At 40.4% G+C, this 23975-nt stretch overlaps 2 protein-coding genes across 3 annotated transcripts; one reads left to right on the top strand and one right to left on the bottom strand.

Annotated features, from left to right (window-relative positions):
* Positions 1–2178: 2178 nt before the first annotated feature.
* On the bottom strand, positions 2179–6248 carry LOC127372203 (keratin, type I cytoskeletal 18). 2 transcript variants are annotated; one of them, XR_007886557.1, is made up of 7 exons: positions 5668–6248; positions 4006–4088; positions 3611–3767; positions 3346–3510; positions 3132–3257; positions 2597–2882; positions 2179–2465 (listed from the first exon to the last, which is right to left on the bottom strand). XR_007886557.1 is itself a non-coding variant. In XM_051415690.1 (7 exons), exons 1-7 carry the CDS (start codon positions 6121–6123, stop codon positions 2426–2428), a joined length of 1248 nt encoding a protein of 415 aa, XP_051271650.1. In that variant the 5' UTR covers positions 6124–6248; the 3' UTR covers positions 2179–2425. The 2 variants fall into 2 exon arrangements, 1 of the variants encoding a protein (XP_051271650.1); XM_051415690.1 differs by having other exon boundaries at positions 2662–2882.
* A 6040-nt stretch (positions 6249–12288) lies between these two features.
* LOC127372200 (keratin, type II cytoskeletal 8) lies at positions 12289–18692 on the top strand. Its single transcript, XM_051415688.1, has 9 exons — positions 12289–12834; positions 14347–14555; positions 15866–15926; positions 16060–16155; positions 16285–16449; positions 16802–16927; positions 17088–17308; positions 17427–17488; positions 17822–18692. The coding sequence occupies exons 1-9, from the start codon at positions 12382–12384 to the stop codon at positions 18121–18123; spliced, it is 1695 nt and encodes a 564-aa protein (XP_051271648.1). The 5' UTR covers positions 12289–12381; the 3' UTR covers positions 18124–18692.
* Positions 18693–23975: the final 5283 nt, after the last annotated feature.

Genomic DNA, 23975 nt, shown 5'->3' with positions numbered 1-23975 from the left:
ATATTGTTATATAATAATAATAATAATAGTTGTAATATAGAATAATAATAATAATAATAATAGTAATAATAATATATTGTATAAATATGATATATAATATCAACATGGTTTATATTAACACATATCACATATGATATGATAGTATATGTTCCACAGGTAGATTTAGTCCAGTGCTGTAATTGTGGATCTGACAGAGGCAGATGAGTTATACAGTCTTATAACAGTGGGGAGGAACGATTTTCTATATCGTTCCTTAGAGCAGCGGGGTTGAATGAGTCTGTTGCTGAAGCTGCTCTTTAGCTTATCTAGTGTTGTGTGGAGGGGGTGGGAGGGATTGTCAATGATTGCCAGCAGTTTTGCCAGCATCCTCTCCTCCACCACCTCCTCCAGGGTGACAAGCTTCAAGCCAACAACATATTCAGCCTTTTTGATGAATTTGTTCAGTCTGTTGGCGTCCTTTGCCTTAATGCCCGCACCCCAGGACACCGCAGCAAAGAAGATGGTGCTCGCCACAACAGACTGATAGAACATCTGCAACATCCTGTTACAGACATTGAAGGACCTGAGCCTCCTCAGGAGGTAAAGCCGGCTCAGGCTATATTTAGTCTCTTATAGTCTTATAGCCCCCAAATATAGTCTCTTATAGTCTCATAGTCTCCAAATGTAGTCTCTTATAGTCTTATAGTTTCCAAAGGACTTTTCCAAAAACAACAATTCAGCTTCAAATGTCTATAGCTGCTAAATAACCTATCATCAATTAACATGAACAATGAGTGAAAGTGTGATCAATTAAATAATTAAAGTAGGCTGTAAGTCTGGAAGTGTATGGAAGCCCATATCCTCCAATGTGACAGGGAAAAAAAGGATTCTGGAAGACATTATAATAAGAAACTTTCTCAAAATAAGGACTTAGTATCACAAAGTCCTTATTTGAGATAGTAGACAAAATATTGAGAAAGTTCTCATTATAATATAGATATATATATAGAATCCTTTCCCCCTTTCACATTGGCGGAAATTGGCTTCCATACCCAAGTCATGTGTCCAGTTCTATATTGTTTGGTGCTTTACTGCTAGAAGATGAAATATGTGCTTCTCTGTGACATTAATGAGTTCATGGCCACATTTTTTTAAAATTCAAAACTGTTAACGTAATAATAATATAATAATAATGTACATATAATTTGATCATGTTCAAAAGAATCCTACGCATTAGCTATAACTTAATAAGGGTGTTGCTTAAACAAATGACATTGATCAGCCAAATAAGTATTGTGTTATTGATTCTAGTATTTTTAATCCTCCTAGGTTGGGCTGTTAATGCATATTTTACATGAACTATTTTGAAGACACCCCTTCACACCTTCATCATCATATATTTTATTATCAGACTAATGCATTATGTGTGAGCAGCATTTTAGTGTTAAAGGTGATGTTGATTCTACAACTTTATATAATGGTGCATAGTTAACAAAGCATCGTATTTTATAAACTCATTAGTTTTGTGTGTAAATTCTTTATATGGAAACTAGGCATTTCAGCTGTGAAATGAATATACAAACCTTCCTCTCAAATATAAGTATAACATAACATGAACATATTCAACTAAAGCACAAGTAACTTCTTTTTAATAACCGGATGAGAACAGGATTAAATAAATTATTCAAATGTTGAGTTTAGGAGAGTATTAAAAGTCAACTAACAAAACTCTAGGTATGCACTGTATTTAAAAATACATTCTTCATATTATAATACATTATATGATATACATAGTCTATAAAAGCTGTAAGCCAGAGATAAAAAGCCAGTTCATATTGGACTTTTGTCATTTGACCAGAAACATGACTGAGCATGTTATAAAAAATGTGTAAAGTGATAATATTTCACAACCATGTGTCTCCTGGCTTGTTTTAAAGTTATTCTGCCCGCTAGTGGCCAAAAATCAATTAAGGCAGATTTAAACATCCTGTGAAATCATGTAATTTGGGTGTTTTTTTGCCAACAGAAATGATCTAATCATCTTTCTATAAACATGTAATACCTTTGAAGTTATTGTTATTTAATGAGCGAGGGCTATGATATTGCAATTAGTCTGACATACACATATCACAAAACATAACATGCACATTCTTATATTATGTTACAATAACAAATGCACAGAAACCGTGACTCAAGAAGTGGTTTTATTCATTTTTATTTCATTGTCAGATCAGGCACTGTTTGCTTTTAAAATAGCCCTGTTTCACTGTGGTGTGGTCAAATGCCTTTATTCAGAATTGCTTAACTCATTTATGGTTTACACGGAATGTGGTCTTAAAAATTGGCTTCAGATGTTCGGAGAAGCATGGAACTTTTTTTCCACGATGGATAGTTGTGGGTTGTTCTGCTTTCTTTGTTGGGATGGTCCAAGATTCTTTATTCCAAATTAGATTGTGGCGGCCAGCTCATCCAGTGCATCCTGGAGCCTGTACAAAACACAAAAATGTACTTTTAAAATATTTACGTGTCGTGTGAACTGACTGGAACTACTGCCCACTTCATGATGTAGTTATACTTGACCATGCAAACCATGATAACAAATGATTTTAGTATTCACCTCCACCACCATCATCACATTGCCTCGATCTGTTTTTTTCTCCTCCATCTCTTTATAACTCTTACTTGAAGTCTCCACCATCCAGCAGACCCTTGTAAGTGGAAATCTCAGCCTCCAGTTTCATCTTCATGTTGAGCAGCGCCTCATAATCTTGGGTCTGTTGCTGGATGTTTGCACGCAATTTGGTCAGCTCCTCCTCCAGATGGATAATAATGCTGTTGTACTTCTCCATTTCCATGTTGTTTCGTTGCTCTGTGTTGCGTAATGTGTCCTCTAAGGAGGCTTTCTGATGAAGGATGGAAAAGGAGGAATGAAAAGGAGGAATGAAAAGTATGCCAAAGTTTTTTTTTTGTCTAATTTGGAACAACTCCTTTGTGAAAAGGATTATTTAGGAATGTTTTGCTGCTTTACTAAAGTATGACAACAATTCTGAGTGAGTGTTATGTAATGGCCAGGGTATTGAGAGGATTTGACTATTTCCGGTTTGTTAATAAAATTAATATGTATGAGAAACACGTGTAAAATGCATGCTTACTAAGCTCTGTTGGGACGCAAGTTCAATTTCCAGAGTCTGTATCTGTCTGTTTAAGTCACCAATCTCCATCTGGGCTCCTTGGAGAGCTTCCGTGTTCTGCGATACCTGCGCCTGCACGTCCGCAATCTGAAGGGAAGACAGGGAAAGGGTGTTAGACAATAGACAAGATATTTCCTGTACATGTATTTATGTATTATTACTAACACTGTATCACCTGATTTTCATGCCATTGTTTGAGGTCTTCTGCATTCTTCAGAGCAATTTTCTCATAGTTGTTCCTCACTTCCTCCATTATCTGGGACAAGTCCTGACCTTTGGGAGCGTCAACGTCCACTTGCACGCCTGACTGGGAGATCTGATTCCTCAGCTCCATCACCTCCTGCAGGCCCGACAGAAAGAGAGTAATGAACAAAAACATTTAGGATGTGTGAAGTGAGTAGTAAAGTAAGATGATTAATCTGGATGTTCTGTAAACTCACATTTTCATGGTTCTTCTTTAGGAAAGCAAGTTCCTCCCTCACAGCTTCAATCTCATTCTCGATGTTCATCCTGGCCATGTTGGTATCATCTATGACTCTCTTCAGCCCACCAATGTCGGCCTCCACAGATTGACGGATTGCCGTCTCATTGTCGAACCTGTAGCAGTGCACAGAAACAAACTCTATTACAGACAGCTGTTATTCACACTGTGCTGGGTAGTATAAAGTTACAAAATGTCATGACTTAAGTTTTACTTAAGTGTTTCAGATATAAACTTGCTGTTGCTAAAGTCCTACTCTATCAGATAAGTGAAGATTGAGCTTAGATGTGTCTCAGTCATATACGTAAGCTTGGTATATATAAGACAACACAGATTAAATTTAAAACAACATACTTTACTTTGAAGTCGTCAGCAGCAAGACGGGCATTGTCGATCTGGAGCACAAAACGAGCATTCTCCGAAATCTTATCAAAGATCTGGACAGAAAAAAAGAATTTATGACAAAGTTGCCGTTTTTACACAATTGGATGTCAAAAACTGAAAGGTTGTTTTGTCTTTTTCCTTTATTTTCCTGGATAGAAATAATGCAGTTGTTTAACCAGAAGCCTCTTCCTTCAATGCATAACTGAATGATTCAATTCAATTCAATTCAATTCAATTTTATTTGTATAGCACCAATTCATAACAGAAGTTATCTCAGGACACTTTTCAAATAGAGCAGGTCTAGACTGAACTCCTTATAACATTAAATAATAATATTAATAACCTGCTCTATTCATCATATGCTATGAGATAGCAATGTTTCACAGAGCTACAAAATCAAACATATGATTTTAATCATTATTTCCCTTATGTAACAATAGAAACCCCAGCATCAGATTAAAAACAAGGGCCACAACATAGTTGAATCCATAGTAACATTCAGTGAAAAAAGGAACCACAAACTGAAGGACAGGAAGAGGGGATGTTCCTGTGCCAAAACAGAATCTGGTTTGTTTTAGCATTGTTGGAAAAATGGGTTTCCTGTCTTACAGAGAGATTTTTATTCTCTCCAATTTTCTCACAGCTGCACTGTCTCTGTCTGTCATTTTCTTTGTATATATGTGTTTATGTGTGCGGGGGTTGTAAAATTCTTTGTGCGTGAGCGTGTTTGTGAGTTCATCATTTCGAATGTGTCTATGATATCCTGTCTCAGAAGAAAAAGGGGAATACTCGTCCCTTTATGTGTCGAAAAAAACATGCCACCATCAATGTGTCATTATGTGACATTGAAGATCTGGGGTCTGTAGAAGAATGTGACATTTGACTCTGCTGACTGGAGCTGATTGTTATACAACCAGTGGACTCACATGCAGCTATGTGTGCGCACACACACACACACACACACACACACACACACACAGCTGGCAGTCCAAGATCCTTTGTGTGTGCGTGTGTGTGTCATTACCACACATCTGTTTCACATTGAGGCCCTCCTACACTGGAGAATTCTTGTAGAACCAGCATTTGCAGAACCATTTGGAAATGCTTTTGTCTAGTGAAGGTTGTTTGAGAGCTTTCCAGTCTGTCTCTCGTGATGCTACCCGCGTGTTGGTGATTCATCAGAGGAAGTTATGGCCACTTTGTGGCATGAACAGTTTAATGGGGGAGGGTTAGAGCTTAGCAACCACACCCTTCATTCTCTAGCAAGAAATGTGATAACCTACAAAGGAAAGACTGCCCATCTGAGCATAAGTTTTCTCAACCTTAACCGTCAAAGTTATGCATTAGATAAATAATGAAAACACTTATAAAACTTATTTCCACAAGTAGGTCTACATTTGAAACATTGTCCGTGATGATGAGTGCCATCACAGGCACTTACTAATTCTCATATTAGAGGCCCCATCAAGCATTTCTAAAGCACTCAAACACTCATACCCCTCACATTTTTCATTGCCTGTCTCACCTCGCTGAATCAAAGATTACAACGAACAACCAGAGAATCCCAGTTTTAGAACATTACATATTCAACTTTCACCTGTTCATTTAATGAGCATTGTTTGTTATGCTTACCTGTCTGCGTAGGTCATCAATGATGGGTTCATACTTGCTGTAGTCTCTCATGTCGGGCCCCCCCTTCTCCAGAGCCTCCATGATCTTCATCTCCAGCTCCTTGTTGGCCTGTTCCAGGTTCCTCACCGTCTCCAGGTAGTTGGCCAATCGGTCATTCAGGTTCTGCATGGCTCCCTTCTCGTTGCCCTGGATCCTAGCAGCAGCACCACCACCGGTCGCCACAGATGCACCGGCACCACCAAAACCAGAGCCCATTCCACTGCTCAGCTTGAAGGCAGAGGAAGAGGAGGTCATTGGGGCACCAGACCGCAGGGAAGATGAGGAGGCAGAGGAAATGCGGGCACCGTGTCCACCAGCACCTGCATAAATGCTGGCTGCACGATACTGAGGTGTGGAGCGGGTCATGGAGATGTGGGAAGAAGAGATTGGCTGCATGTTGGATCTTCTGAAGCTCATCTTGGAGAAGTTTAGGCACGACAGAGAATGAGGTGAAAAATGAGATGGAGACTCACTGCTGGCCGGACTAGAAAGTGACGCTGGCAGTGGGAAGTAGGGGAACTTATACTCCTACTTCTCTCCCTCAATCGCAGCTGGTCTTTCAGACCCTGCCCACTTTAACATCGCCTCAGTCCTCCTTTCCTGCCCCCCCTTCCTTCTCTCTCATTCACCCACATGTTCCCTTTTTTAAACCGACAGTGTGTTTTCTGTCTCCAAGGCAATGTGTGAGGCATTTTTCTGTTGAAAAAAAACCCTTCACATTTGAACAGCCAAAGCAAATTAGTTTATTTTACTGAACTTTAGAGATCACATAAACCACAACAACAAAGGGAGCAGTAAGAGTTGTGTTGTCCAGGCTAAAGTACAGCCTTCAACAGAGAAATCTGGAAGAGAATTAAAAGTTAAAGTTAAAGGGTAGAATATTCTTTCACTTTGTAAGCATGCAATCAAATTCCTTTGGTTTGCCCATAAAAGGTATAATGTCTACCATTAACTACATAGTTTCTAAGTTTGTGGACAGCCAGGCCCCAAAATAAACTGATTTTTGCCAACCTTCCTATCTAGACTAAACTGAAAGTGAGATATATATTAGCTGCAGCACTGTTTCCTTTAGTTGTAGCTTAAATAAGAGGGAGAGGGGGCATGTTTTTACTGGTTTATACTCTTAAAGTGCAAAATGAATTAAGAGGAACTGTATACAGCGTGGTGTTAAATTGTTTACCAGAGTAGCTGCATTTAGAAAGATGTTACAGATTTACTGATAATTGCAATCTCAATTATATTTCTACACAGACAATAGGATGAACAGTATTGACAATGAAACCTGCCATACTGTAAAAGGAAACCTTGAAATATACCCAGAAGACACAAGAAGAGACTGGATTCATAAAGAAAGAAAGTAAGCCAATAGCACATTGTTCAAAATACAATCAAAAGGAAAGAAAGGATGCCCTCATTCATCATACTACAGGTGATTATCTGCGCAAATCAGTTCTGTTGCGGATTTTGAACAAATATCTTTGATGCCTTATCAGGTGTGGTACCTATCATGAGAACCATTTTTGATTGCTGCTTTTTCAATGATCCATGTGAATCCTGTGTGTTCATGGGTGGTTCCCACTTGGGTTTCTGATTGTGATTTGTGTTTTGTATAATGTTTAATGTATAATGGTTTGTTGTAATTTGGTAAGCACTTAGTGTGCAAGCTTGAAAAGTGCTTTATAGATAAAATTATTATTATTATTATAATTACATAACCTTTTTCTGTATCACAGTGACTAAATCACAAATGGTGGTGAAGACTGATCTAATCTAAGGGACAGCAGTGGAGATGACATTGTCTGTGGATCTGTTGGTTCTGAATGCAAACTGAGGGCCCAGACAGGCAGGGATGTTGTTCTTTATGTGCCAGTTTCTCAAAGCACTTTATCAGAATGGGGTAGAGTGCCACAGGGTGGTAGTCATTTACTGCCCCCTGAAAGAGGAATTAGCAAAGCAATGCAAATAAGTAAAAGCAGGAAAGAAACTGCGTTTAAAAACCAAGCTGCAATACGCAGTGTTTTAGAAAAGTTCATATAGGTTTAACTGAGGCTAAAGTTGTGGTCAAAGAGGATTTTGGGCCTTAGAGAACAGGATAACAAACTAAATAAACCACCCCCAGGGGAAACTGGCAAAGGCTCAAACACCCTCCTGAGCTCTATAAAACCCAGTTCTTTTCTTTCCTGATCTTACCTCACCTTCATGGTTGATCAAGTTTCAGTGTTTCTCACACTTCACACCAGCCCCTCAGTGTGCATTCATTTAGTTGTCTCTTTTAATAATACTTATAATAATAGAAGACAGAAAAAACAGAGAGCAAAAACAGAGAAAAAGCAAAGGTTACACTGACAAATCCGGCCTGTGATGCAGACAGGAACATATAAAGAGGAACGATGAATTTAATCAGCATGACTCATACCTCATGACAGCGTCACCACTGTCTTGTTTGTTTGGATGTAAGTCGGCAACTATTGCTTTGCCTGCCAGGACCCAAAAAAAACAAGAAACTGAGAAATAGAAACAGGGAAGTACCGTAACCAGTGGTTTTATAACATACCTTGCATATTAATGGAACATATCCCTGCTTTTAAATGAAGAGATTTTTCAGTCCTTAAGAGTTTTTTTCTTGGAAAGGATAACTCCCCAGATTTTATTTCCCCATATACAGTACAATAGTCTGGATCTGAACTGCACACCTCTTTCGCAGATAAGACAGTAAAAGAAGTAAAGAGAGAAAAGAGAAGAAGCTGGAGTCTGTGAGTCATGGTAACACACAGCAGGAATCCGGAAACTACCACAGTAGTTTATGTGCTTCACAAATCTTGGACAACTGTCAGATTATTACCGCTCTCAGCCTTGCCTTGAATGAACTTAACATCCCTCCCTCTTTCTCTTTGGCTTCCCTTCCCCCAGCCCCAGTGCAGAATGAATCCTCTCATATGCTTATATACAAAGTCCAAAAAATGTATTTGCATAGATGTATATGCAAATGATTGTGTGCGCCCTGACACACGCAAGAAGAAATACGCACATGTGAGTGTGATACACTCTTACACACTTGCTCCCTTACATCCTCTCTCCTTCTCTTGATCACTCCTATTGACTTACACAAGATGCTCAAAAGGTACGAAAAGTGGTGATCTGGTGGTTTATTTTTGAAATGTCTATATTCCAGTTTTATGGCCAAAACCTTCAGCAAAGTGTTGGGGTTACACATCAGAGGTTAGCGAAATGTGTCGACTAAGAGACATTTTCTCTGTGGGATGTCATGTCCACTTCTAGAGCAAAGACATTTCACAGGAAGACATAAAATGAGTAATGAGTTAGAACTGTTAGTAGGGAGTCACCTATACTCCAATTTCTCCAGTCAACTCCCGTCGTTCATCCATATAACATTTGTTTTATTTCTGGGAGAAATCATTGACTGTGATCCTCATTTAGAATGATGCTGAGATTACACCATGGAAAATACAAATGTGCAAAATTAACAAACATAATAAGTTAAAATAGTTACCATGGGAACTAGAACCATACAAATCAACAAACAAATCAGGAAATATAGACAGGAAATGAACGGTTATTACGTACGTTCCTAAAATATGTACTAGTATGAGTATTCAGTTTTAGGTCACTTTGGAAGAGATTCAGTGTCTGCTGCATTAATACTAAAAGCAGTCCTAACAAGATAATAAGCTAAGGGATCAACACATTTATTTTAACTTATACTATCTACTACTATTATCTGTAGCAAGTTTCACAGAAGTCTATAGAATTGTTGTCAAAATATTTCACTTTGAATCACAAATGTCAACCTAATGGTGGTGGAAAGAGGAAACGTCAGGGGGTTCATCGATGAGTATGTAACCAAAGTGGTGGACAGAGATGCAGTTTCATGAAGTAGATTATTCGGAGAGGAACAGTGACGGTACCTGTGACCACATCATGCCACTCCTCCTGTCCACTTCCGTCCTTCGGTCACTAGGTGGCATAAGTCTCAAAGCAACTAACGTTAAAGCTACTGTAGTGAGGGGACAGTGTGTCCACACATTAGTGCATGTTTTGTACCTCGTTACCTCCCCCTGACTTGTTATAATGAGTTCACTCCCATTGTTTAACATGTTTCCGTCATGTCTGTACTGGAGGCTCTATGTTTGCACAGGCATCGCAGGGCGAAGCTGCAAGAGAGTTTTATAACTGATTTTACTGATAATTTCGGCAACAAAGTCCAACTTTAAGACAACAGCTGAAACCAAAGCCTTAATTTCTTAAAATATATTTGTATAGACAGGCTTTTATAGCATTTATCTTTCCCTTTTTTCTGCATTTCCCTGTTCTATTTTCACTACTTTTTCCGTAATTGTAAACTTAAGTTTAATTTTGTTTATATTCACAATGCACTGGATCTATCAAGTTCATTATAACCATATTATAATGTGAAGATGCATGCAGGAGTGATGTCACCACCTTTGCTATAGCTTTCAGCCTGCGTTTACTGTACATCATCACCCCATTCTTACTGGACATCTCAGTCAGTCTGCCAGTCCTTGTGAAATAGGTTTATTTCTTATCTTTGCTAATTGTCTTCTCATATCCCCCACTTGCTCATCGTCCATCCCACCCCTCCTTTCAGTCTTGTAGCATGTACGTGTCTCTCTCAGCACATTCCTGACTTGATGTGTCATATAGCAGCTTCATACAAACCAAAACATCACTGGCCTCTCAAGAGACTTCAGGTCAGGGGGTTAGCTTCTTAAATTACCATCTTACTTTTCTAATGCAGAAAGAATGAAGCATTATCTTATCTGGAGGTAGAAAAAAAAGTAAGTCATCAAGCGTGAAATAAATACAGCTTTGTTCTCCAGTTGGTTTATTTGTTGCAGTGGCTGACTTAATGAAACAACAAAAACTGGTTAACTTGTATATGGTTGCCTCCAAGTTTAGCACAGCAGCTCCATTGTGAAGAGTTACGTCACTGTTTGAGACAAGCCAAGCTAAACATGCATTTTTTGATTGGTCCAAAGCCTGAAAGTCCTGTTCAGGTTGTTAACATGTACTTTCCACCACATGCTCTCCCTTTCCCTATTCACATTTAGTTTCCACACAGCACAGTACCCTGGGATTCGTCTCTTTTCATTAGCTGGTAGGTGAAGTTTTTTTTAAAAAAACATATAAAACCTTGAAAACAAAAGGATAGGGGTGTGGTGAGCATCTTGGAGGGAGCAAGGGGTTTATTCTGGTAAAAATTAGGCAACAGTCATTGAAGCACTCAGAAAAGATCATGAGTCATAAATCTGCAGAGTGGTAAATGAATCATGGTTTCCACAGTTTCAGATGATGGTTGAGGTTCATGTTTTAAATAAAACTGTCACTAAATGATAAGGCCTTACCAAATATGTGTTTTGATGTATAATATGTGCAACCATGGAAACAAAGATACACATACACTATCTATCTATCTATCTATCTATCTATCTATCTATCTATCTATCTATCTATCTATCTATCTAGTCTTTCAGTTTTCAGTGTTTTTATGGGTATTTATGGCTTTGGAAAGGTTGGGTTCTGAGTAAAAAACTCTGTTTGCTCCCCACACGGCTGGAAGGAATGTCCATCAATAGTCCTTGACTATGTGTGTGTGTGTGTGTGTGTGTGTGTGTGTGTGTGTGTGTGCATTGCCTGGTTTGGTCCATTGATCATTGCTGATAAGGGACACATTCAGCAAGCTCCACCTTGTAATTGTGCAATTTGCAGACTTTAAACACAGGAACTTACTTTTTTTTTGTTTTAGATAGTACTACTTGTAAAAGTCTACTTAAGTCTACTTTTCTTTTTTAACCGTTTCTGGTTACATTATTAAATGTTTCATGCAAGGATTTGTTGCAACATCAAAATCAGTTGCACTCAATCTATAAACACTCGTGTAGATAGTGGAAACATAGTAGATAGTGGAACATATTCAATGGGTAAATCTGGTTCTCCCACAATTATGAGACATACAGTCACTGCCCACAAACACATAAAGCACATCACACTGGACAACCACAATTTACTTTGCAATATGTCACGTCTATGAGAACTGTTGTAAAGTAGAAAAGGAGGTCTTAAAATTATGTGCCTGTTCATTATACCCAAGGTTTGACTTCATATTCTGGTGTTGCATGTGTGTGTGTGCGTGTGTGTAATGTGTGTGCACAGAGGATATTTCAAAGATGTATACTGTAGTACAGTATAATTTTATGGAATGCAAAATAGGCTTTGTCATAATGTAAAACAATGTTATGTTTCAAGTATGGAAATTGGCATTTCATAAACATCTCAAAGGCAGACAAGACTCAGAAAGTCTTCCAGTGTTTCAGTGTTTCTGCAGTAGTTTTATAAAAACAGGCACAACTAACTATTATGTAATTCTTGGACTCTTTCCAACACACTTTGTGTGCTGTAAATGCTGTAACACGATGCGATTTTCTTCCCTAACATTCCCTCATCTCTCTCCCTCGCCCCCCTCATCCTTCACTCCCCCGCTGAGAACACCAACCAATCACACCTCAGCAGGGTCCCTCCCCTGCTCTGATAAATAGCACCAGGGACCAGGGAGGGTCTATCTGCCTGACTCTCCTTCCCTCTGCAGAGTCTCTCCTCTCTCACACCACCTTAGTGCTACAAACACCCTCTGTGACCATGTCTGTCAGAGCTGTGAAGACCACTACCTTCTCCACCTTGTCCTCCTCCAGGGGCCCATCCCAGGGCTTCAGCAGCCGCTCCTTCTCCGGCTATGGTGGCCGTGGTGTGGGTAGTGGCAAGCAGAGCTACGCTGTCCGCAGCTCCTATGGGGGTGTGGGCAGCAGTGGTGCTGCTGTGGGCGCTGGGGGTTTTAAAGTGGTCGGTGGGTATGTTGCTGGGGGCTCTGGACAAAGAGGAGGTGGGGCAGAGTTTGGCTATGTGGGCTTCGGTGGAGGCATGGGTGGTGGCATGGCCAATGAAGTGATGGCTCCCATCACAGCGGTGACCGTGAACAAGAGCCTGCTGGCCCCCCTGAACCTGGAGATTGACCCCACCATCCAGGCAATCCGCACCCAGGAGAAGGAGCAGATCAAGACCCTGAACAACCGCTTTGCTTCCTTCATTGACAAGGTCAGGCAATTTAAGATTGATGTTGTTCTAGCAGGACTTTTGCCTTTATGACATAAAAAGCTACATGAGTAAAACTGCAGCAATTGCAACGGCTTTATAGGTTTTGTTTCTGATGTTCTGTTGGTTACTATGACTGTTGGGATAAAGCTTTATTAAATTCCACACAGAGTAGAAAAATAACCCAGGAACTTCAGAGGAAATTAATTTATTGCCAGCCAAAATAACTCAAGGTGAAAGAGCTCTGATTTCACAATGCAGATCATCCTTGAGACAATCCCTCTGAAAATCTGTATATATAACAATATGAAGTCTGCTAAAAGCTAGGATACAGGCTGTTTTGAGCAATGCCTTAGTTTCCCCACATGCTTTCAGTTTCAGGTGAGATCATAGAACTCAGATAAGAGGATCAACATGGACACAGAGTACAGAACAATTTAACTTGAAGGGGTGCACCCCAATGTGAAGAGAGATTTTGAGGTTATGATCTTAGAGGTCTTTCTTGTTCTGCAAAATTATGTATTGAGTTATTTTCAAATTTTCTTGCCCGATTATTCACAGCCTGCACAAGCACTTACAGATAGGAAAAGGAGTGGGAGTGCCAGGGAATGGTTTGCAAGACAAGCTTGTTAAATACTGAGTGGAGTGGATCACTACAGTAAAAATATCTACCACAGTCTGAACAATACTCACTTTATTGGCTGTATAATAATCAAGGAAGCCATTTTATTGACATAAGTATAAATTGTTGTTATGCACCCACTATCAGAGATTACTGAAATGTCTGTCAGCTGTCCTATCAGACAGAAGCACTTCTCTCCACCTAAGATTGATCAGATTCTTTAGTTATCACCCATTGTAACTCTTTTGTTTAACGAGGCACCCTGGAGTAATGTTAAACTGTAAATCAATCACCCTCACTGAGACTAATTCTTCAGACCATAAAACAAAGCTCTCACCCCCTCCTCTACATACCATCGTGATATGGCACACACACATACACACACATACAGAGCTGTGTGTCTCCCATCTTGTTTGCTGAGTGGTAGCAGGACCCCACCCAGGGTCAAGACACTGAATAGAAAAGTTGTAAAGGGGCAAACTGTGTCACAATTGGGAAACAGAGCCTCTTTGTGTTGAAACACTGAGCGATGGATTAAGCAAGGAGTAATTGATGTGACATATAGAGTGCGTTGGAAGTTGGAGAAGTTAAACTGGTCATTTTTCTTTCAGTCAATCTTCACACGTTTTTTGTCCTTAACAAACTAAGTGAATCAATTCATGTTTTTTGAGTCACTCCCACCTTCTCTTTACATGCATTCTTTCTCATGTCTGCCTGACCACTCTCTCCATACATTATAGTGTTTATACTTTTATTCATCAGACTTGTCATATCCATCCATATATTCATACGTAAAATCTAAAACTCAGCCATCCACTCCATACCCCTTCTGTATGGTACAGGTACAGTTGTTAATTTCTCTCTTTTTTTTGATTTTCCTTTTCTCTCTGCAGGTACGCTTCCTAGAACAGCAGAACAAAATGCTTGAGACCAAGTGGAAACTTCTGCAGGAACAGACCACGTCTCACTCCAACATTGATGTCATGTTTGAAGCCTACATTGCCAACTTGCGTAAGCAGCTAGACAACTTGGGTCATGAAAAATATAAACTAGAGTCCGACCTGCATCACATGACGGGCCTGGTTGAGGACTTCAAAAACAAGTGAGTGAATTAGTGGGTTTAACCAGTGTTATCCTAACTCCTTAAAGTGCCTATAATCAATGTTTTTATATTAACAATGGATCAAATTACTGCTTTTACTTTAAAGGACACAGACATAGTGTCAAATCCACCCATAATTATTCACAGATTCTACAGTTCCCCTCAGCTCTTCAGACCATTTTGGTGTCTTTCAGCTCAACTGTACATTTTTGGTTCACTCTCACAGCTCATTTTCTATTAATAATGGAAAAATGAATACATGTAATGTGACAGTGGTTCATAGTACACTCACAAGCCAGACTTTAAACACTTTGCTCAGTAGAAACTGAAGACAATCTTCCAGCTTTCTTTGCTAAACCTAGGTGGAAACAAAGACTTAAGTCTTTAAAGAGCGGTGACATGCAGTAGACATGCCCCCATAAACTCTGTCAAACCATATAACATTGCTTGAGATATCCATTTTCAATGATTTAAGAAACTCTATTGTGTTACCAAGTGATTCGCTATATCTCCAGTTTGTTTCACTACTAAGGAGAATGGCGGAGAGCATGTTAGCAACTGTTCTCGCCCCCGGTCAAGCAACTACCTTGTAACTAGAAATCCCCAGATGATTGGTTGCAGGGGAGATTTCTGAGCTCTACAGCTTTTGGGGGGCTTCTTGCCTTATTTGATAGTACAACTGAAGATTGACAGGAAAGGGGGAGAGAGAGGGGAGATGACGTGCGGCCACAGGTTGGATATCAAACCTGCGCTACGGCATTAGGCACTCAGCCATAATACATTGGGGGCAAGCTCAACAAATACCAGAACAGAGCTAAATGAGAGTGAATCTTGAACTTGCTACATGGCCAGAAACATGACTCCAAATGAATGCTAGCGTGTCTCCATATGTGCTGCTGTGTAACTAGGCAACCGTTTGCTAACGCTCACCATACAGTCTCAACTTAAATAAATCAGTGTTGGGTTAACTTGCCTGTTTCTGCTGCCCCCAAGTGACAAAAATTTTGATTACAGGTTTTAGTAGATGGTAAATGGTAAATGGCCCTGTACTTGTATAGCGGCTTTCTAGTCTTCCGACCACTAAAATCGCTTTTACACTACGTGCCACATTCACCCTTTCACCCTTTCACACAAATGTGAATTGTATTATATTATATATATTTATATATTAATAAATATATTTTGTGAATATATATAACCAGCATGTGAACCAGAAGAAACTGAAAAGCTTACAATACATTTAGTAAAGAATTATAATTCATTCTGATTTAAAGGGTATATATGCATCTTACAATTCTCTTATTTTCCAGGTATGAGGATGAGATCAACAAGCGCAATGAGTGTGAGAACACCTTTGTCCTCACAAAGAAGGTCTGTTTAGGTTTATTATCTTATTCTTGATGTTTAAACTATAATTAGCTTTTGAGCAAAATGAGCATGCACAATGGACATTTGTACCTCAGGGTTGGATGAATATTCCTTAATGTTGTCTTTTCCTGTGCAGGACACTGACGCAGCCTACATGATCAAAGTGGACCTGGAAGCCAAACTCGATGGGCTCTCTGATGAGATTGAGTTCCTGAGGCAGATCTTTGATGCAGTAATAACCTTATTTTACTTTTTTAGAGGCAACTCAAAGGAATAACTGATTTAGCTATAAGTCATCTTAAAACAAATGGTGTTTTCAGCCATTTCTTCCCCGCTTATGTTCATGTGTTATCCTGTGTAGGAAATTAATGAGCTGCAGGGCCAGATCAAGGACACATCTGTTGTGGTTGAGATGGACAACAGCCGTAACCTTGACATGGACGCCATCGTTGCTGAAGTGCGTGCCCAGTATGAAGACATTGCCAACCGTAGCAGAGCCGAGGCCGAGTCATGGTACCAGACTAAGGTGAGACCACTCAGTGTTATTTGAAATGACAGCCTTCAACTTCCTGTTATTGTACATTGTAGTGTACAATAATATAATAGTGTATTGCACTGCACAGTACATGACTTTAACTAGGTGAATGTGGCTGAGGGTATAGGATGTATTCTCTTGACCTCTTGTCACAACTCACTTTCTCTTACCATACTTTACAAAACCCGTATGTGTACAAATGTTGCTGCAGTCCACCTGGTCCATCTGGGGTTTGCAATCAGAATGTTTCTGTGATATATAAAATGTAAAAAAAAAAAAAAAAAACCTGGTATGGTTTATGTGTTTGATGTGTCAGTCTGACTTGTCCCTGTCTCTGTACCAGTATGCAGAGATGCAGCAGTCAGTAGGTAGATATGGTGATGACCTGAAGTCATCCAAGGCTGAGATCGCTGACATGAACCGCAGGATAATGAGGCTTCAGTCTGAAATTGACATGGTGAAATCACAGGTGAGAATTACAGATTTCAGTTATAGTTGTATATTTTGCGACTCTTAGATTTGATAACTTTATTCTTCAATACTCAGCAGTAATTTGGGAAACTGTGTTAGGAGCACCTGGATTTTGTGCTACTCTTACTTACTTTACTCTGTTTTTCTTCTACTCTTAGCGAAACAATTTGGAAGCTCAAATTGCAGAGGCTGAGGAGCGTGGTGAGATGGCAGTGAAGGACGCTAAACTCCGCATCAGAGAGCTGGAGGAAGCCCTCCAGAGAGCCAAGCAGGATATGGCCCTGCAAGTCCGCCAGTACCAAGAACTGATGAATGTGAAGCTGGCTCTGGACATTGAGATCGCCACCTACAGGAAACTGCTGGAAGGAGAGGAGGACAGGTAAGATGTTACTGTGAAAGCACTTTGGCACGAGCCTGTGGAAGTGATGAGAAATGTTTTCTTTGAAGGACTATATTTCTGTATACCTGATGTTTTTTTTTTGTTTGTTTCTCCACAGGTTAGCTACTGGAATCAAGACCACTGTATCCAAGCAGACTTGTAAGTCTACGTTCAACCAAGGTAAAAAAAAAACCTTTAATGTGTTTCACATGTTTTTTTTTTCCATGTTACAGTATAAACCCTTAAAAAAATAAATCAGAAAACATAAAACGTATCACATATTTTATATACAGTCTAACAGGATAGGGTCAGTCAAAGGTGGTCTCATTCTTTACAAGCCCACACCAGGCCCTATTTCTGATATGGGCTGAGAACACAAAACTCCCTTAAAACCTTTGCAAATACAAAAAGATAGTGAGATTATCACAAACATGTCTACAGGCAAATGTCCAAACTCTTTTCCCACTACTGTATGTCTGTGTTAATGGAGGCCTTTTACTTCTGAATGTGCAGCATTCAACTACAATGCCTATGGCCTGGAGAGCTCCCGCACCCCGTCCTACGTCAGCTGCTCCTTTGGCGGTGTCAGGGCAAGCGGCAGCTCTGGCGCTGCCCTTGAGGGAGCAGAAGTTAAGAGTACCACAGTCACCAAGACAGAAACTGTGGTGATCAAGACTGAGGAGAAGAAGGAGGAGAAGAAGGTGGAGAAGGAGGAGGAGGAGGAGGAGCAAGCAGCAATTGAGGAGCCAGCTTCTGTGGAGAAGAATGAGCAGAAGCAGGAACAGGTGGAGGTTGAAGCTGTGGCTGAGGAGTGATACTTTCCCCCCTGTTTTGTCAGATTTATGATTTGGTCGAGGAGGTTAAGAAAAAGCACACCTACTCTGCTTTGTTTTTTATTCCTTAATGATTCATTCACAGAGGTGCCTTCACCAAATAATGGGTGTGTTTCTACTGTCAGAGGCGTGAACACAACTTTCCTTCAGATTTCTTAATGAAAAGGTGTTAATGGATGAGTCTTTGTTTAGGTTTCTGAAAACTCTCTCAAAAAGTTCTTTACTGTAGTCTGAGTCACTGCCTGTGGTTCAGTGTTCACTGCACCACACTTGTTCAGCCAGCAGATAGCACTGTTGCATGTGTTTTCCTCAGCTGCTCAGTCTTGTCGATGACCAACTCAAAGCACTGCTGTCACATCAACCTGCAATTCGCAGTGTAACAGCATGCTGAACTCCTTATGCTATAACTGCTGTACTTAAACAGTTAAGTAAGATGAAAACCAGTCACAGAAGTACTCATGACTTTTTCTTAGATAAACCTTTTTCTGTGTACTACTGTTAGCAACACCTGAAGCCCTGTTTGCTCCACAATAAATCTTCTTCAAACTGTGTTTTGCATGGTTCTGTTGTGTTTGTTTCAATTGTTCAGTCTCATATACACATCTACATTCCTGGAGACCCGTCACTCAAATTATCATTGAAAAAACATAAGGCCCTCACGTAGCTATAATGTTGTCATCACATACAGTGAGTTCAGTAGCAGATCTGCCATTCAGCACCCACACATTGGTATTCAACGTAATTAGTCTGTCACTGTCCTGACATCAGTGAAGAAGCTCCTCTGTCTACCTCTGACACAGCTTATACACACACAAACAACTTTTTCATGCATATGAAATGTATAATGATGATGGATAAATTAAAGAAAATTTGTGTGAAGACTGGTAAAATTCAATTTGATTGTATCTCAGTAACAAATGAAATGTATTTATTCATCATATGCATCACCCCCAGTCATAATAATATTGTCATAATACTTTAGCTTCCCCATATCTGATACCCTAGCACCACCTATGCCCTCACCTCACAGAGAGTCTTAACTCTCAAATAGCCCTTTAAACTTGTGGGGTCCAACATTTTGGTCCACATAAAGCTATCAGACCCCACGAGTACACACGCACACACACACACACACACACACACACACACACACACACACACACACACACACACACACACACACACACACACACACAAACAAGTTGTACTTTTAACAGAGTTCAACAAAGACAATTTACATGACATAATGACATCTCACACAATGCTCTGGAACATCTGACATGTCTCCACCTGCCTCTGGCTGGATACACACTAATTCAGGTCTCTTTAACAAAATGAATTGAAGGTTGTGCATTCCTACGAAATATCAGCAAATGTCATGTTCTGTCTTCAATCTTGTCTTTGACACAGACAGACAAGTCAAGGGAAGCTACAGTTTTTGTCCGTTGTTTTGATGCATTGTAAGCAACAGGAGCTTAGTTTTGAGAATAGGTGACACAAAACAAAAATGTGAGGCTCTAAAAGCCATTGTGTTCTCAAAACTCATCATACAATCATTAAAATTGCATTCTGGTGTCCACAAGGGAGAAAACGGTCAAGTTATCCACATCATACCTTATGTATTTCTCCAATCAGACACCTTTGATAAAATAAAAAACAACAAACACAACCTCGGCATGACTGCAATGACACCATCACCGTCACTACTGACTACATCAACTTCTGTATGGATGTTGTTGTTCCTGTAAGAACTGTGCACTGCTGTGCAAACAACAAGCCCTAGATTACAAGTCACGTCAAGGGTCTTCTTAACCAGAAGAAGAGGGCCTTTAAAGATGGAGATCAGCAGGAGCTTAGACGCGTACAGAGAGAACTCAGAGTCCAGCTCAGGGAAGCGAAGGAGCAGTACAGAAGGAAGCTGGAGAAACTGCAGAACAACAGCATGAAGGAGGTGTGGGATGGGATGAAGATCATCACCGGCTCCAGCTCAAAGTGGGGGGCCCACATGGAGGGAGATACGGAGAGAGCAAACCTGATGAACCAGTTCTTCAGCAGGTTCAACCACCCCATCCCGTTCACACCTCAGGTCACCATACCCCCTTCTGCTGCTGTCAGCAGGATGGAGTATCCCCTAGACTTCTGAAGGCCTGTGCATTTGAGCTAGGACTCCCCCTACAGCACATCTTCAACCTGAGCTTGGAACAGGGGAGGGTCCCTAGACAGTGGAAGACATCATGCATCATCCCAATCCCAAAGAGACCACGTCCTGGTCGCCCTGACATCACATGTGATGAAGACCATAGAATGGCTGCAGCTACACCACCTGAGACCACAGGTCTGCCACGCCCTTGACCCACTGCAGTTTGCGTACCAGGAGAAAGTGGGAGTAGAGGATGCTATTGTGTACCTGCTGCACAGATCCCTTTCTCACCTGGATAGGGGAAACGGTGCTGTGAGAATTACATTTCTGGACTTTTCCAGCGCCTTCGATACCATCCAGCCTCGCCTTCTGGAATACAAACTAGCTGACATGGGAGTAGACTCACATCTGGTGGCATGGATAATGGACTACCTAACAGACAGACCCCAGTATGTGCGACTGAGGGACTGCAGGTCTGACACTGTGGTCAGTAGCACGGGAGCGCCGCAAGGGACCGTGCTCTCTCCGGTCCTGTTCACCCTGTACACGTCGGACTTCAAATACAACTCGGAGTCCTGTCACGTGCAAAAGTTTGCCGACGACACGGCTATTGTGGGCTGTATCAGGAGTGGACAGCCTGACATCTGTGGCAGAGCGACGGGCGCTGAACAGGCTCCTGTCAATCATGGACAATCCACTGCATCCACTGAGATCGTTCCTCCCCCACACCATGAGGCTCTTCAACTTCACCCAGGGGAGGGGAGGATCTATCGATCGATCGATCTATCTATCTATCTATCTATCTATCTATCTATCTATCTATCTATCTATCTATCTATCTATCTATCTATCTATCTATCTATCTATCTATCTATCTATCTATCTATCTATCTATCTATCTAATTACTTGGTGAATGTAACCTGAACAAGATCTTTGAGTCACTGATGTGGACAACTAAAGACTTTCCCACCTTTCAATCCCACATCGCCTCAGCACTCTTTTAACCACTCTGATGTGTCCCTTTACATGTGACTTGTTACTGATTAAAGAGCCATACATATTATATCTTTGCACATTCTCAAAGGATGAATAAGCCAACACAACAGGAAGAAGACTAAGAATATTGTGAGCAGAGATTCTTCAGCTGAATTTGCTCTCAATGTCTGCACTTTAAATGTTCTGTAAACTGTAGTGTCTGGAAAGTGAGCACACTGGAAGTGGTCATAGACCACAGTTGGACTGGTATTTAAATGGATAATCACATATAATGTCTCAACTGGCTTTTCAAGCCCACACCAAGTCCTATTTCTGATAAGAGCTTAGAACACAGAACTCCCCCAAAACCTTTGCAGATACAAACAGATAGATTATTACAAACACGTCTACATGCAAATGTCCAAACTCTTTTCCCACTACTGTATGTCTGTGTTAATGGAGGCCTTTTACTTCTGAATATGCAGCTTTGAACTACAATGTCTATGGCCTGGAGAACTCCCGCATCCCGTCCTACGTCAGCTGCTCCTTTGGTGGTGTCAGGGCAAGCGGCGGCTCTGTCGCTGCCCTTGAGGGAGCAGAAAGGAAGAGTACCACAGTCACCAAGACAGAAACTGTGGTGATCAAGACTGAGGAGAAGGAGGAGGAGAAGAAGGTGGGGAAGGAGGAGGATGAGCAAGCAGCCATTGAGGAGCCAGCTGCTGTGGAGAAGAAGGAGCAGTAGCAGGTGGAGGCTGAAGCTGTGGCCCTGCTTTGTTTTTTATTCCTTAATGATTCATTCACCGAGGCGCCTTCACCAAATAATAGGTGTGTTTCTACTGTCAGAGGTGTGAACACAACTGAGGTGTTAATGGATGTGTCTTTGTTCAGGTTTCTGAAAACTCTTGTAGGTCAAAAAGTTCTTTACTGTAGTCTGAGTCACTGCCAGTGGTTCAGTGTTCACTGCACCACACTTGTTCAGCCAGCAGGTAGCACTGTTGCATGTGTTTTCCTCAGCTGCTCAGTCTTTTCGATGACCAACTCAAAGCACTGCTGTCACATCAACCTGCAATTCGCAGTGTAACAGCATGCTGAACTCCTTATGCTATAACTGCTGTACTTATACTGTTACACAGAAGTACTCATGACTTTTATGGACTGGCTCTGTGGTCAGCATGAAGCTGGACTCACTGGTGACGGTGGCAGAGAGGAGGACACTGGACAAAAGGCTGGACATTATTGACAATGCCAGCCACCCCCTGCACACCGTCATCAGCAACCAGAGGAGCCTGTTCAGGGAAAGGCTGCTCCTCCACAAGTGTAGGACCAACAGACTCAAGAACTCCTTTGTCCCTCGTGCCATCACACTCTACAACTCCTCACTCGGGGGGAGGAGGAAATAGGGTAAAGAGGACAGAAGGAAAGGAGTGGTAGCCACTCACTGTGCAATAACTGTGCAATATTAATCTACTCATACATACCTGGACACTCTTCTTACTTATTTTTTTTCTTAATTATTTTTTTGTGCAATAACTTGATCTACCACTTAAGTGCAATAATTTAATTTAATTTAATTTAACTGCTAATTTCTGCTTAATGTCATTTATCCACTGTTTAACAACACAATGCCACTTATCGACTGTATAACAACACAATGCCATATACTGTCCTATATATTTATCCTTATTTATCTATATGTATCCTCTATACAGTTCTCTACATTTATCTTATTTTATTTCATTTCCTGTGAATTTTAACCTTTTTTATTTTTATTATTATCTCTACTTTCTATATATAGCTAAGCGTTTATTGTTTACCGTTTATTGTCTACTTTCTATATCTAGCAAAGACTTTATTGTTTATATTGTTTATCTTGTACTGTATTTTTTTTTATACCTCTTTATTTTTCTACACTGTTTTGTAAGCTGCTGGAAATTCAATTTCCTTGCGGGAGTCATCCCAAAAGGATCAATAAAGAGAAGTCTAAGTCTCTAAGTCTAAGTCTTTTACTTAGATAAACCTTTTTCTGTGTACTACTGTTGGCAACACCTGAAGCCCTGTTTTCTCCACAATAAATCCTCTATAAACAGTGTTTTACATGGTGTTCTATTGTTCCATAAATGTTTTTTTTTAGTTACAGAAAAAAAGAAAAGAAACATTTAAAGATAAAATGAAAGATAAGTAAGTCTGAAGGAGTTTCCTTTTCATTTAGTGTGTGTCAACACACACACACCCACATTCCTGGGGACCCGTCACTTACATAATGCATTCCCTCACCCCTTACCCTATAACCATCACAAGTAAGTGCATAAACCTAACCTTAACCCTTAAATCAAGTAACAGTCCTTTAAAGTTGTGGGTTCCAACATTTTGGTTGCAGGTTCTCCGTTTTTTGGACCCCACAAATATAGTGAAACAAGCCAACATAAATACACAAACAAACACGCACACAATGACTTTTCACACATTGCTCTAGAACATCTGTCATGTCCCAGCCTGCTTCAGTCCGGATACACACTAATTTCTCTTGTTCCTAATGAATTGAAGGTTGAGCATTCTTACAAAATGTCAGCAAATGTCATGTTCCCAACCCCTAATTACTTACTCTGGAAAAGTATGCATTTAAAGTTCACGCAAAATACATACGAAACAAACTAATCCAACATAGAGTCTAATTCAAACACTCTTGGCATGCAAGCAATAACATGTGTGAGGGTCTCT

Source organism: Dicentrarchus labrax, unplaced genomic scaffold (assembly GCF_905237075.1).
Source record: "Dicentrarchus labrax unplaced genomic scaffold, dlabrax2021, whole genome shotgun sequence".
Lineage (NCBI taxonomy): Eukaryota > Metazoa > Chordata > Actinopteri > Moronidae > Dicentrarchus > Dicentrarchus labrax.
Note: the sequence above shows the minus strand (reverse complement) of the source record. Positions and strands in the feature narration are given on the sequence as shown.

What these genes read in the sequence shown, in the direction of transcription:
- LOC127372203 (XM_051415690.1), bottom strand. Translation starts at nt 6,123, where the DNA reads ATGAGCTTCAGAAGATCCAACATGCAGCCAATCTCTTCTTCCCACATC. An exon ending in AACAATGGCATGAAAATCAG is followed by an intron (nt 3,258 to 3,345) that starts GTGATACAGTGT and finishes TCTTCCCTTCAG; the next exon opens with ATTGCGGACGTGCAGGCGCA. An exon ending in CTGGATGGTGGAGACTTCAA is followed by an intron (nt 2,466 to 2,661) that starts GTAAGAGTTATA and finishes TGTTTTGTACAG; the next exon opens with GCTCCAGGATGCACTGGATG.
- LOC127372200 (XM_051415688.1), top strand. Translation starts at nt 12,382, where the DNA reads ATGTCTGTCAGAGCTGTGAAGACCACTACCTTCTCCACCTTGTCCTCC. An exon ending in CCTTTGTCCTCACAAAGAAG is followed by an intron (nt 15,927 to 16,059) that starts GTCTGTTTAGGT and finishes TTTCCTGTGCAG; the next exon opens with GACACTGACGCAGCCTACAT. An exon ending in AGTCATGGTACCAGACTAAG is followed by an intron (nt 16,450 to 16,801) that starts GTGAGACCACTC and finishes TCTCTGTACCAG; the next exon opens with TATGCAGAGATGCAGCAGTC.